The sequence below is a fragment of the Hyperolius riggenbachi genome, chromosome 4 (genome assembly GCF_040937935.1).
Source record: "Hyperolius riggenbachi isolate aHypRig1 chromosome 4, aHypRig1.pri, whole genome shotgun sequence".
Taxonomy (NCBI): Eukaryota; Metazoa; Chordata; class Amphibia; order Anura; family Hyperoliidae; genus Hyperolius; species Hyperolius riggenbachi.
Genome location: NC_090649.1, coordinates 441,136,322 through 441,151,795, shown reverse-complemented (window position 1 = coordinate 441,151,795; position 15,474 = coordinate 441,136,322). Strand labels below are relative to the sequence as shown.

At 48.1% G+C, this 15,474-nt stretch overlaps 1 protein-coding gene across 2 annotated transcripts in view; it reads left to right on the top strand.

Moving 5' to 3' along the window:
• The window catches only part of TJAP1 (tight junction associated protein 1), an 86,691-nt gene that overhangs the window by 44,835 nt on the left and 26,382 nt on the right, over positions 1–15,474 (top strand). For both annotated transcript variants that reach the window (XM_068232570.1, XM_068232569.1), the window contains exons 3-6: positions 1,800–1,854; positions 2,397–2,445; positions 3,927–4,065; positions 15,103–15,131. In XM_068232570.1, coding sequence (XP_068088671.1) covers positions 3,949–4,065; positions 15,103–15,131 — 146 coding nt within the window. In that variant the 5' untranslated portion in view covers positions 1,800–1,854; positions 2,397–2,445; positions 3,927–3,948. The remainder of the gene's footprint in view (positions 1–1,799; positions 1,855–2,396; positions 2,446–3,926; positions 4,066–15,102; positions 15,132–15,474) is intronic.

Sequence of the window (15,474 nt, the reverse complement as noted above, 5' to 3'; positions counted from 1 at the left end):
CTAGCCTGAGGACACAAACTTTTTCCAGGAGACATAAGAAAGGCGGGGCTGCATGGTTCTCACCTGGATACACCTGAGGCCACAGGAAGGAGGGGTGGGGGGCTGGGAGTGTGTGCAGGATTACTTGAGATTTACCACCACCTGGTGGCAGGGATTGCGTATGTCACCTTGGAGGGAGGGCTCACTGTATAACCAATCATAAACTCCTCTACAGAATCTCAATTTCAGCTTATCTTTCATAGCATCATAGGACGTGCCTGTAGGGTGACAGCTCCCTCTGCTGGACATAATAAATAAGGTGAGGACAGGTAGGTGTCAGTGAGGGGAGTACAGGCAGTGAGGACTGGCATGTGTCAGTGAGGTGAGTGCATGCAGTGAGGACAGGCAGGGGTCTGTGAGGTGAGTGCATGCAGTGAGGGGAGTACAGGCAGTGAGGACAGACAGGTGTCCGTGAGGTGAGTGCATGCAGTGAGGGGAGTACAGACAGTGAGGACAGGCAGTTGTCCGTGAGGTGAGTGCATGCAGTGATGACAGGCAGGTGTCTGTGAGGTGAGTGCATGCAGTGAGGGGTGAGTACAGGCAGTGAGGACAGGCAGTTGTCCGTGAGGTGAGTGCATGCAGTGATGACAGGCAGGTGTCTGTGAGGTGAGGGGTGAGTACAGGCAGTGAGGACAGGCAGTTGTCCGTGAGGTGAGTGCATGCAGTAAGGACAGGCAGGTGTCTGTGAGGTGAGGACAGGTAGGTATCAGTGTGGTGAGTACAGGCAAGTGAGCAGGGCTGTGGAGTCGGCACAAAAATCCTCTGACTCCGACTTCTCTGTATTTGAAACCTCTGACTCCAAGTAACCAAGATCACTTCGACTCCTTAGTCTAATACTTACCATAACTAAGGATTGGGTACAAAAATGATCTCACTCCCGACTCCTCAGTTTATGAAACCACTGACTCCAACTCCCCAAAATTGCTCTAACTCAGACTCCTCAACTCCGACTCCACAGCCCTGGCACTGAGGACAGGCAGGTGTCAGTGAGGTGAGTACAGGCAGTTAGGACAAGCAGTTGTCAGTGAGGAGAGTACTTGCAGTTAGAACAGGCAGGTGTCAGTGAGGTTGGACAGGCAGTGAGGACAGTTAGGTGTCAGTGAGGTGAGTACAGGCAGTTAGGACAGGCAGGTTTCAGTGAGGTTGGACAGGCATTTAGAACAGGCAGGTGTCAGAGAGGTTGTGCAGGCAGTGAGGAAAGGCAGGTGCCAGTGAGGTTGGACAGGCAGTGAAGACAGGTGTCAGTAAGGGGAGTACAGGCAGTTAGAACAGGCAGGTGTCAGTGAGGTTGTACAGGCAGTGAGGAAAGGCAGGTGTCAGTGAGGTTGGACAGACAGTGAGGACAGGCAGGTGTCAGTGAGGTGAGTTCAGGCAGTTAGAACAAGCAGGTGTCAGTGAGGTTGGACAGGCAGTAAGGAGAGGCAGGTGTCAGTGAGGTGAGTACAGGCAGTTAGGACAGGCAGGTGTCTGTGAGGTTGGACAGGCAGTGAGGAAAGGCAGGTGTCAGTGAGGTTGGACAGGCAGTGAGGAAAGGCAGGTGTCAGTGAGGTGAGTACAGGCAGGTAGAACAGGTAGGTGTTGGCGAGGGGAGTACAGGCAGTAAGAACAGGTATGTGTCAGTGCTGTGGGCACTGGTACCGTAGGTGTCTGTGTGGTGGACACAGGAGGAGGTGGTGCTGACGCTCAGGATATGTGATCTGGTGGTGGAGTGATCAGGTGTCTCAGGTGTTATGGTGATCTCCGTACCTTCTGTCTCGCAGATGTGACGGCTCCCCCAGATGGCAGTGCGTGACAGCAGTGCAGGATCTCTAGCTGGTAGGAATTTTGTTTTTTACCCTACTTTCCTTTGACTTTCCTATATTTAGCAGTCCAGTCACTGCTGTGCCCCCCCGGCGTGTGCTGTCACTGCTGTGCTCCCCCCGGCGTGTGCTGTCACTGCTGTGCCCCCCCCCGGCGTGTGCTGTCACTGCTGTGCCCCCCCCCCCGGCGTGTGCTGTCAATGCTGTGCCCCCCCCCCCCCCCCCGCGTGTGCTGTCACTGCTGTGCCCCCCCCCCCCCCCGGCGTGTGCTGTCACTGCTGTGCCCCCCCGGCGTGTGCTGTCACTGCTGTGCCCCCCCCCCCCGCGTGTGCTGTCACTGCTGTGCCCCCCCCCCCGGCGTGTGCTGTCACTGCTGTGCCCCCCCGGCGTGTGCTGTCCCCTCCTCGCACTGCTCGCGCCAGGCTTTGTCCTTGGGGTTTGTTTGATCTCTGCAAATTTATTTTGCAGATTATATTGCTATGGTTCTCTTGGTGGTCCTGATTATTATTCATTAATAAAGTTTTCATTCTGTTGTGTAACAAATCTTCTTCTCTTCAGGTGTTCTGATCAGAGGAGCCTCTTCCACCTGTTTCCTAGTGATGTTGTGGTGAGTTACACCTAGAGTTTCCAGTTACTTATTAGAAATTCTTACAAACCTCCACACATAAACAACTTGGAGGAAGTTCAACTACTGCTCCAGGAGGAAAAAGCTGCAAGCAGAAACCAGGTCACAGTTATGAGTGATTGCAATTATCCATACATTCACTGAAATATTAAAGCTACTTGCTCTAGTAAAAGTTACAGATTTGTATTAACAGTGCAAGACAATTAACTGAAATGGTAACCTGGCAGCACATACAGGGGTCCAGGGTCAGAGTAGAGGCCAGGCAGCTCATACAGGGGTCAAAGTAGGGGCCTGGGGTCAGAGCAGAGTCCAGGCAGAACATATTCGGATCACGGGTCAGAGGAGAGAGCAGGCAGTGCATACAGAGGTCACAGTAGAGGTCCAGGGGTCAGAGGAGAGAGCAGGCAGCACATACAGCGGTCACAGTGGGGGTCTATGGTCTTAGCAGAGGCCAGGCAGCACATACAGGGGTCACAGTGGAGGTCTGGGGTCAGATAAGAGTCCAGGCAGAACATATAGGGATCACGGGTCAGAGGAGAGAGCAGACAGTATATAGGTCACAGTAGGGATTGAGGGGTCAGGGCAGAGACCCAGCAGCACACACAGCGGTCACAGTGTGGATCCAGGGACTGAGTAGAGGAAAGGCAGCACAAAGCAGTGACAGTGTGGGTCTGGGGTCAGAGCAGAGACCAGGCAAAACATACAGGGATCACAGGTCAGAGGAGAGAGCAGGAAGTACATACAGGGGCACAAGTGTGGTCCAGGGTCAGATTAGAGGCCAGGCAGTGCATACAGAGGTCACAGGAGTCCAGAGACCAGGCAGCATGTACAGGGGTCACAGTGGTTGTCTAGGGTCAGAGTAGAGGCCAGGCAGTGCATACAGAGGTCACAGTAGGGGTCCAGGGGGTCAGGGCAGAGACCAGGCAGAACATACAGTGATCACTGGTCAGGGAAGAGAGCAGGCAGTACATACAGAGGTCACAGTGGGGTCCGGGGTCAGACTGGAGACTGAGAATCGTGTAAGGTTCGTATTGTAGGAGGGATGTTGTTGCAGCAACCTTTTGGATTGTACCACCTAGGAGCAGCTTGGTGGATCATCCTGAAATGTGAGGCTACAGCTGGTTCGTTTGTAAATGTTTTATATTTGATACATTATTTGCCCAACAAGAAGTGTAAGAGTTTATGGTGCATTTTCTTTGTATAGCATAAACTGTTGTGTGTTGCTACGACAGTAGGATCTCGGTGACAATGGCTGAATGTTTTCATGTGGATAGATGCTGTGGGCTCAGGATGTACCCGATGTCACCCCTATTATTCCCTCTTCCAGGTCGATGGACAAGTTAGTGCTCCTCCCCCATCAGATCAATACTCAGCCTGTGGCTTTAGCATTATGCTGAGTGTACTGTGCGGAGGGATGTGTGCTGAATTCTACCGAACATTCTGACATCTTCTCTCCTCTACAGATTTGTGGCTTGAGGTTCCATCATGGCCAGTACAGGTCCTGCCAAGAAGCCGTATCGCAAGGCACCTCCTCAGCACAGAGAATCTCGTCATGACCCACCTGTAACCAGGGGAGAGGACACTTCAGAGCAGCCAAGCAAGGTAATTGCAAGTAATCTTTACAAGAGGACATTTTTCAGCAAAGCTCAGGCTGTGGAGTTGAAGGAGTCTGAAAGCTCTGATATTTGTAACCTTAGCTGTTCCTCCTCCTGGTCTATAGCATCTAGCAATGATAGAGATACAGATTGGGAGGGCATACGCAGGGGTAGATCACAGACGTTGCTTCGCAGGGCAAAGTCTCTCAAAGGCCGTGCTAAGCGCAGCAAAGCATCTCGCCTTATGGGACTGCGACGCTTCCTCAGTCGCAGTGAAGAGAACATTGCGGTAACAGAAGAGGGGAGGCCAGAGGTCAAGAGCCGGAGTCTGGAGCGGAGTCTGGTCTTCAAAGAGACAGCAGAAGTTCTGGCACCAAAGAAAAGCCATAAGTTATCCAACTCTCAGCCTCTGAAAAGTATCTTAAAACATCCTGGCACTCTGACCATAAATCCTACCTCCAAGGCACAGCCAGGCCAGGCCAGGCTGGAGAAACCTAGATCTCCTCTCTCGCTGTCACCATCGCAGGGGGAACTTGGCAGAGGCAGATCTTCATCTCCAGACCAGAAAACCCAGCAAGACAAAGCGGACTTCTCCAAGTTCCTGGATGAAATAACGTCAAGAGTTCTGAGCCCCACCAATCAGCAAGCAGTCAGGCGGAGAGGAGTTGGTGCAAGCACTGATGAGGAGGGCTCAAGCTCTGTTATGAGGACAGCTGACAATACTGCTGGTGGCCAGACAGAGCAGGGACAGAAGAAGGGCTCAGAAAAGACAGGCAAATGTAGACCTATGCCCACCCATCACCAGGGCAACCAGAAGTCACCTGATACCAGAGAGAAATCAAAGCACAGACCATCTGGGTCAGATCATCCTGAATTATGTTTATTGGGTCAAAATGTGCCAGAGCCAGGAGAAAGAGAAGGGAGTAGAGGGAAACCAGCCATATGGTCCCAGACCAGCTCAGAGACCAGTTATCTAGACACAGAATCCTCATCTGTGTCTCATTGCAGCCCTGATGGGAAAAGCCCCTCCCCCCGGACCTCACCCTCTCTTAATGTCTGTCGAAACAAGGTTAGTATTTTATATCTCCCATCTCCCTTCACCAATGTGTGCTTCCACTATGTATAATACTAGCCCATAATGCCATGTATTGGTCATTAGTCACACCGCATTGATTACATTGTGTTTTCCACTGTGTCATCCATTTATCAGCATGTCATGTGACCACTGTGCTTTCTATCCCTATCTTTGTGACCTCCTTTCACAGCAGTTCTCATTTTCATCCATGTCATCTCCTCTGGACTCGCTCCACTATTAGCATGTCTGCCCTCCATAACTTTCTGCTTTATCATCATTTCCCTCATTCTTCCATTGGTCCCATAACAGATGGAATCTCTTTATACCGTGTTTCCCCGAAAATAAGACACTGACGTATTCCTTTTTGCTCTAAAAGATGTGCTAGGGCAGTGATGGCTAACCTTCGCACTCCAGCTATGGTGGAACTACAAGACCTATGAGGCATTGCAATACTCTCACAGCTCTAAGCATAACTCGGGAGGCAGAGGCTTGATGGAATTTGTAGTTTTGTCACAGCTGGAGTGCCAAGGTTAGCCATCACTGTGCTAGGGCTTATTTTCAGAGGATGTCTTATTTTTTTGAGGAAACACTGGTAGTTTTCCTATACAAAATGTATATACTACATGCCATGCTGAAACATGAAAGCAGCATACACAGATCTTGTGATTTGCAGATATTGGCTCTCACTTACAAGAAGTTGATTCTGCTGCTCATGTGGGTAAGAGTCTGTTTCTTGCAGACAGAGAACTCTTGACAGGCTCCTCAGAGCTACTATAGGATAAGCTGTGTGCCCTGGGACGAGGGGAAGGGCTGCTGATGCTTATCACAGATCAGGAAGGCTGACTCCAACAAAATACAATGTGCCTGACACATATATATACAGGACTTTTAACACATTCATCTATCAAGGGTTGCAACAAAAATATCAAATCAAGCCAAAGTATCGTTACTAATGGTCTCAGTTATTGGTGTTGCACCCAGTACATAACCGCTTCCTTTACCGGCACGAGCACCCAGTACATAACCACTTCCTTTACCGGCACGAGCACCCAGTACATAACCGCTTCCTTTACCGGCACGAGCACCTAGTACATAACCGCTTCCTTTACCGGCACGAGCACCCAGTACATAAACCACCTAGTACATAACCTTTTCCTTACTGTAATGACTACCCAGTACATAGCCGCTCCCTTAGCAGTGTGACCACCCAGTACGTAACCCCTTTCTTACCCTCCCGGGCACTCACTACAAAATTCCTTCCTTATCAGCAGGAGCACCCAGTACATAACCCCTTCTTTACCAGCAGGAGCACCCAGTACATAGCCCCTTTACTAGCACAAGCACCCAGTATATAACTCACCCAGTACACCACTCCTTCCTTACCGTCATGGGCACCCACTACATAACCCCTTCCTTACTGGCATGGGCATCTAGTGCATAACCCCTTCCTTACTGGCACAAGCACCAGTACAATACTCCTTACTTATCAGCATGACCACCCACTACATAACCCTTTCCAACATAGAGAGAAGAGGATCAGCTTACATGTAATCACTGAAGTAGAATGGTGTACCCAGGTCCTGTTGTCCTTAAGTACCCTTCAGATAGCCAGTATGAATGTCGTGAAATGGGTCGGCACCTCCTAGGTAGAAACGTATTTAAACAGGAACTCCAGCCTAAACAAACATACTGTCATTAAGTTACATTAGTTATGTTAATTAAAATAGATAGGTAATATAATCTCTTACCCACCGTGTTTTAAAAGAACAGGCAAATGTTTGATTTCATGATGGCAGCCATCTTTTTGGTTGAAAGGAGGTGACAGGGAGCATGAGACACAGTTCCAACTGTCCTGTGTACTGAGGACCTCTCCCAGTTGCTAGGCAACGTGAATAACAAAATAGGAAATCCCATCATGCTCTGCACAACATCAGGGAAAAAAAGCCCTGGCTTTTTTCCTTTGATGGGTGGAGTTTAGGTAAAAATGCAGCTAAAAATGATGCTTTGGTAAGAAAAACAAAGTTCTGATGCTGTGAAACTGTTAAAGAAACACCAAGCCATTTCAGATCTGCTGAGTAGATTTTTAGTCCGGAGGATCACTTTAAGCTCTTTAATAAAACATAGCTCTTTTATTTGGTTCCTTTTAAAGAGTAACTGTTAGCCCCAAAAATCAAATTTTAATCTCTATTGCAATGTTTTAATTACTTTGTAAGGGAGCCAAAAATGCAATGCAGAAGTTAAAAAGCAATCGAATTTTTTTACTGTGTAGCCTTTTCCCCAAGCTCCTAAGGAGGACGCAAAGCCGCATAACAGATACTGCAGAGCATGCCCATGTCTGCCCGACCCCCCCCCCCCCTCTCCCCCTCCAGGACCAGGTGCCGATATCTTCTCACCCTAACAGCTGACACGGAGAGAGAGCGGGAGTGGAGTACATCTACACACTTCCAGCGCCGCCACCGCAGAGCAGCCGCCGCCGTGCATCTCTCTCCTGCTCGTGATTCTCTCACATGTGACTCGGCGGCGGCTGCTCTGCGGTGGCGGCGCTGGAAGTGTGTAGATGTACTCCGCTCCCGCTCTCTCTCCGTGTCAGCTGTTGGGGTGAGAAGATATCGGCACTTGGTCCTGGGGGGTCGGACAGACATCGGCTCTTGGGGGGGGGGCGGGTTGGGGGGGGAGCGGACAGACATCCGCACCTGGTCCTGGGGGGGAGAGGGACATGGGCATGCTCTGCAGTATCTGTTATGCGGCTTTGCGTCCTCCTTAGGAGCTTGGGGAAAAGGCTACACAGTAAAAAAAATTAGATTGCTTTTTAACTTTTAACTTCTGCATTGCCTTTTTGGCTCCCTTACAAAGTAATTAAAACATTGCAATAGAGATTTAAATTTGATTTTTGGGGCTAACAGTTACTCTTTAAAAGAATGTAAAAAGGACAAGTAGAGCTGTTGTACAGCTAAATTCCTGCGGTTTCAGGTACAGTAGAATCCTTTTATAGTACACTGCAAGGGACCAGGAAAAGTAGTTTACTATATCAGAATTGGTCATACATTGTATGTTTATACAGACTCAATTGCTGAGACCTGAGGGCTGAGTTTACTATATCAGAGTTTATTATAAGAGATTCTACTATAATAACAACCTTTCTTCGGGCTAAGCAGTCCCTAAATGAATCCAATAGTATCAACTTATTATATACTTATCCACATGCCAGAGAAGGCCATTGGCCGAATAAGGCACGCCCACCTCACACCAGGGAGGACCTGATGGGGAACTAAGGAGGAAAACTTTCCCACCAATGGGTTAAAAAACATGGCGTAACCACACCCGCGCAAAAGGCGGCCAATCTGAGAGCGTGCAAGAAAAAACACATCAGCCTCATCTCACTCAAACCTTAGCGTAGTGTCACCCATTGAGCGGGCTCATCCACGCCCACTCAGATTTCCCAAACTGGTCTATAGCGCGCACAAGATGGCACAAGAGGAGACCGAGGCGAGTGACCAATGGGATCAGCGCTGCCGCAGACTGCCTCACCCCCCAATCAAATACTCCTGCAAGTGGCCAAAAGCAAAACCTCTGTAAGGAAACCCCCGCCTATGAGGCGCTATGCCTAGAAAAGAGCGACCAATCACAATACTAGGCGTGGGGGGAGCAACCAATCACTTAGTCACCCTGTGATGGAACACCCATGCACAGTCAGATGTGGAAATCCACACTGGGCGCATGCTTTAAAAACGTTGCCAATCATTGATGTAGAACAGCTCAAGAGTGGCAAAAGGATGCATATTATAAAAAATGCTGCAATCTCGTCTATATAAAAGCTTCAGTCATATTCGCTATTAAGTCCACCCTTACCAAAGTATTCAATTTCTTGAACCAAAAGGCCTCCACAGTAGTACTTTCTTTCTATCTCTTTTCCCAAAATTTTGTGGTACATGATCTATTACCTGCAGTTTAAAGGACAACTGCAATGAGAGGGATATGGAGGATGCCATATTTCCTTTTAAACAATACCAGTTGCCTGGCTATCCTGCTGATCCTCTGCCTCTGATACTTTTAGCCATAGCCCCTGAACAAGCATGCAACAGATCAGGTGTTTCTGACATTGTCAGATCCGACAAAATTAGCTGCATGCTTGTTTCTGGTGTGATTCAGACTCTACTGCAGCCAAATGGATCAGCAGGGCTGCCAGGCAACTGGCATTGTTTAGTAAATATGGCAGCCGCCATATTTGTATCACTTCAGTTGTCCTTTAACTTGTGATACAGTGTGTCTGAAATTGAAAAGGTAGGGACCGCTTGGTCCTGATGTCCATTCCGAATAGCAGATTTGTGTGATGAAATTTGATCCTTCAGTCTGCATGTAGCTTCCCCCACGTATCCCAGACCGCAGGGACATTTGATTAGATCACAGAAGAAGCATCATGGGAAAAGTAACCCCTAGAGTTATATTTAAAGCCTAAGTGGATTAAGTGACCCGTCTTTATTCACCCAACTACAGGCTGATGTGTTTTGAACATGTTTTTTTTTCTTGCACGTTCTCAGATTGGTCTTCTCTTGCTTGGATGTGGTAACACAGTGTTTAACTGTGGCATTCCCATTGGTTTGTAAGTTTTCTTTCTCAGTTCCCCATCAGGTCCTCCCTTTTATGGTGTGAGGTGGGCATGACTCTCTCACCCATTGGACTTCTCTGGGCTGTGAATAAGTACGGTATATAAGGAGTTGTTACTATTGGATTGATTTAGGGACTGCCCAGCCTGAAGAAAGGTTATTATTACATGAAACCGCAGGGCTTTCGCTGTACAGAAGCCCTACTTGTTCTTTTAAACTTATTTTAAAGGAACCAAATAAAGAACTGTTGTATTAAAGAACTTGAATACATTTCTACCTCAGAGGTACTGACCCACTTCTCATCACATCCCTTCCTTATGAGCATGGGTACCCTGTACATAACTCCTTCTTAACCGGCAATGGCACCCAGTACATAACCACCTAGTACATAACCCCTTCTTTACGAGCATGGGCACCCAGTACATAACCCCTTTCTTACAAGCATATCCACCCAGTACATGACCCCTTTTTTACGAGCATGGGCACCCAGTACATAACCTCTTCCTTACGAGCATGGGCACCCAGTACATAACCTCTTCCTTACAAGCATGGGCACCCAGTACATAACCTCTTCCTTACGAGCATGGGCACCCAGTACATAACCTATTCCTTACAAGCATGGGCAACCCAGTACATAACCTATTCCTTACGAGCATGGGCACCCAGTACATGACCTCTTCCTTACGAGCATGGGCAACCCAGTACATAACCTTTTCCTTACAAGCAAGGGCACCCAGTACATAACCTCTTCCTTACAAGCGTGGGCAACCCTGTACATATCCTCTTCCTTACAAGCGTGGGCACCCAGTACATGACCTCTTCCTACCAAGCAGGGGCACCCAGTACATAACCTCTTCCTTACGAGCAAGGGCACCCAGTACATAACCTCTTCCTTGCGAGCATGGGCAACCCAGTACATAACCTCTTCCTTACAAGCAAGGGCACCCAGTACATAACCTCTTCCTTACGAGCAAGGGCACCCAGTACATAACCTCTTCCTTACGAGCATGGGCAACCCAGTACATAACCTCTTCCTTATGAGCAAGGGCACCCAGTACATAACCTCTTCCTGACGAGCGTGGGCTACCCAGTACATAACCTCTTCCTTACGAGCATAGGCACCCAGTACATAACCTCTTCCTTACGAGCGTGGGCCACCCTGTACATAACCTCTTCCTTACGAGCATGGGCACCCAGTACATAACATCTTCCTTACGAGCGTGGGCACCCAGTACATAACCGCTTCCTTACAAACAAGGGCACCCAGTACATAACCTCTTCCTTACGAGCGTGGGCACCCAGTACATAACCGCTTCCTTACCGGCATGGGCTACCCAGTACATAACCTCTTCCTTACGAGCATAGGCACCCAGTACATAACCTCTTCCTTACGAGCGTGGGCTACCCAGTACATAACCTCTTCCTTACGAGCATAGGCACCCAGTACATAACCTCTTCCTTACGAGCGTGGGCCACCCTGTACATAACCTCTTCCTTACGAGCAAGGGCACCCAGTACATAACCTCTTCCTTACAAGCGTGGGCACCCAGTACATAACCGCTTCCTTACCGGCATGGGCTACCCACTACATAACCTCTTCCTTACGAGCATAGGCACCCAGTACATAACCTCTTCCTTACGAGCATGGGCACCCAGTACATAACATCTTCCTTACAAGCGTGGGCACCCAGTACATAACCGCTTCCTTACCGGCATGGGCCCCCAGTACATAACTCCTTTCTTTACCAGCATGAGTGCCCAGTACATAACCTCTTCCTTACCGGCATGACCACTTAGTACATATCCCTTTCCTTTACAGGTATAAGTACCCAGTACAAAACCCCTTCCTTATGGGCATGAGCTCCTAGTACATATTTCCTTTTTTTAATGGCAAGGGCACTCACAGTACATAATTCTGCCATTACTGGCATGCGCACCCAGTACATTAGCCCTACCTTACCGGCACAGGCACTTAGGACATAACTACCGTACTTTCTTACAAGCACGCACACCCAGTACATACCAGCATGCCCACCCAGTACATAATCCCTTCCTTACTGGCATGCACACCCAGTACATAACCCCTACCTTACCAGCATGGGCATCTAGTACATAACCCCTTCCTTACCAGCATGGCCACCCCATACATAACTTTGCATCCTTCTACTGTAATAAATATCTGAGCTTGCAAGTGATATCTGTATTATATTTTGCCTGCAGTATGGATTTAGCTATGCAGGATCAGGTCACATGTTTGTCTAGAGCTAGGAATTGATCGATTTTGTCACTGTGTGTTTGTGTGCGTCTGAGAAACAGTATCTGTAGTTCTCCATCTTTCTGTAATATAGAATATCATTGTATCTCACTTTGGACTGCCTATGATCTGCAATACCATTGTAGCAGACTGCCTGTGATCTGGAATCACATTGTAATGCACTGCAGACAGCCTGTGATCTGGAAAACATTGTAGCGCACTGCAGACAGTGTGTGATCTGGAATAACCTTGTAACGCACTGCAGAGAGTCTGTGATCTGGAATAACATTGTAGCGCACTGCAGGACAGTGTGTGATCTGGAATAACCTTGTAACGCACTGCAGACAGTGTGTGATCTGGAATAACCTTGTAACGCACTGCAGAGAGTCTGTGATCTGGAATAACATTGTAGCGCACTGCAGACAGGCTGTGATCTGGAATCACATTGTAGCGCACTGCAGTGTGTGATCTGGAATAACCTTTTAGCACACTGCAGACAGTGTGTGATCTGGAATAACCTTGTAACGCACTGCAGAGAGTCTGTGATCTGGAAAAACTTTGTAACGCACTGCAGAGAGTCTGTGATCTGGAATAACATTGTAGCGCACTGCAGACAGGCTGTGATCTGGAATAACATTGTTACGCACTGCAGAGAGTCTGTGATCTGGAATAACATTGTAGTGCACTGCAGTGTGTAATCTGGAATAACCTTTTAGCACACTGCAGACAGTCTGTGATCTGGAATAACTTTGTAACGCACTGCAGAGAGTCTGTGATCTGGAATAACATTGTAGAGCAGTGCAGACAGGCTGTGATCTGGAATAACATTGTAGTGCACTGCAGTGTGTGATCTGGAATAACCTTTTAGCACACTGCAGACAGTCTGTGATCTGGAATAACTTTGCAACGCACTGCAGAGAGTCTGTGATCTGGAATAACATTGTAGCGCACTGCAGACAGGCTGTGATCTGGAATAACATTGTTATGCACTGCAGAGTCTGTGATCTGGAATAACATTGTAGTGCACTGCAGTGTGTGATCTGGAATAACCTTTTAGCACACTGCAGACAGTCTGTGATCTGGAATAACTTTGTAACGCACTGCAGAGTCTGTGATCTGGAATAACATTGTAGCGCAGTGCAGACAGGCTGTGATCTGGAATAACATTGTAGCGCACTGCACATTGTGTGATCTAGAATAACCTTTTAGCACACTGCAGACAGTGTGTGAGCTGGAATAACCTTGTAACGCACTGCAGAGAGTCTGTGATCTGGAATAACATTGTAGCGCACTGCAGACAGGCTGTGATCTGGAACAACTTTGTAACACACTGCAGAGAGTCTGTGATCTGGAATAACATTGTAGTGCACTGCGGACAGGCTGTGATCTGGAATAACATGTAGTGCACTGCGGACAGTGTGCGATCTGGAATAACGTAGCAGACAGCCTGTGATCTGGAATAACATTGTAGCGCACTGCATAGAGTGTGTGATCTGGAATAACATTGTAGTGCACTGCAGACAGTCTGTGATCGTCCTTCATTAACATAGAGGAAAAGTAATCTGTGAATGTTCTCATAAGAGTTGTGTAGAAGCAAAATAATCATCGGAGAGTCAAAGTATTTCAGAACGCTTATCAACTTTATTAGAATTGATGAAAAACTTGTGTGAAGACTTTCATTGTATCCTGGACAAGCCTCCTGGCCAGGAGTGACCTCTGGGTGGCGCTCTGTGGATGGAGAGGTGCGCACACCTTTTTATAGTGTCTTGGTCATTGCTGTGGGGTCTCTACTATAAACCTGTCAGTGGGGAATGCTGTGTCCTGACCATGACCCTTAAAGTGGATCCGAGGTGAACTTTTACTTATTGCATAATTGTGTTCCTTTCCTATTGTTTGTAGGGCATTCCTCAAGCCAAATACTTTTTTTTGTTTTAATACTCTAATTCCCTATAAACTAAATGAACCACGCCCACAGGTGTTCAGAGAGCCTTGGCAGTAGCAAGGGCTCATGGGACCTCAGTCTGGGCAGGGGGAGGAGGAGGTGTTACTAGCCATTGATTTCAGAGGCAGAAGGGAGGAGGGGGGATTAGGTTTTTTTTCACAGTCTGAGTGCTGATGGTGCAGATAAGCCTGCCTCTGTGTAATGTTTAAAAACAACTTGGCTGCTGTCATTGTATCACAGGAAGAAATACTCATTTTCTATTAAATCTGTTTGCAGCTAGATTTGCAGTGTAAACTATCTAAACTTTAGATAAGATATATAGACAAGTTACTTGTCATAGTTTGTTTTTCATCTCGGATCCGCTTTAATCACTGTTGAAGCAGCTAAGTGTTTGTTTCCAAGTCAGGGGTGGCATTCATAGGATAGAATGGCAGGAGGGATGGGTATAAATACCAGTTGTGGGTGGAATTGTGAGAATGGTGGTTATGTAATGGCAGCAATCACTAATGAGTTTTCTCTCTCCACCCCCTTTCCCCTGTCCCCTCCCCATGTGTGTTACTGTCATGCCTCCGCCTTTCTTTCTGTTCCCACACCTGGATCTTTTTAATACCTCCCCCTTTTACTGTTCTATATTTTTTTTTTTTTACTATTCCTTTTAACCCACCCCTTTCCATGCCATCTCTGCCTCTTACTGACTCTCTTTTTGTGAGGCCCTTTTTCACTTTTCTCCCTCCTCTCTTCTCACTCTCCCCTTTTCTCACTGTCTTCCTCCACCCTCTTCCCCTTCCCTATCATGCCCCCCCCACCTCTCACTCTTCCCCCTGCCTCTTACTTCTCCCCCATCACTTATTACTCTTTGCCCCTCTCACTCTTCCCCCCCCCCCTTGCATTTCCTCCCCCCATGCTTTTTACTCACACTCACACTCTCTCTCTCTCTCTCTCTCTCTCTCTCTCTCTCTCTCTCTCTCTCTCTCTCTCTCTCTCTCTCTCTCATTTCCACCCCCCCTCTTTTCACTCGCCCTCCCCGCTTCCACTCCCCCCCCCCCCCCCCTCTTTTCACTCGACCTCCTCACTCCCCCCCCCCCCCCCGCCCCTCTTGTCCCCTTCACTTATCTCTCCCTCTTCCACCCTGTCTCTCCTCCCTATCGTTTCCCTGTTCTCTCCTCCAGGATCCAGTGGCAGAAGCGGACAGAATTCAGTAAGTATTTTTCTCTCCTTATCATTCTCGGTTTGTTTGTATAAAGTACAAAGATGCACATGGTCACCAGTAGCAGCTTCCCCTAAGTTCTTTTCCCTGGGATTGGTTTTCCTGGGTTACTGTATGTCCATATTGCGTCTCTCTCTGTGCTCATGTTCTGTGCAGATACAAGCAGAATAAAGAGGTTAAAGTGGAAAAAAATGTAAATAAACATCTGAGCACCAGTTGACCCCAGGTGCCCTGAGAAATTAAGCAGCACATGCGCACCCAAAGAGTACAGCAATGTTCAGCTACCTCAGGAGACCAGCAACCCCATGGCACCAATAGTGGTGTGTGTGTTTGG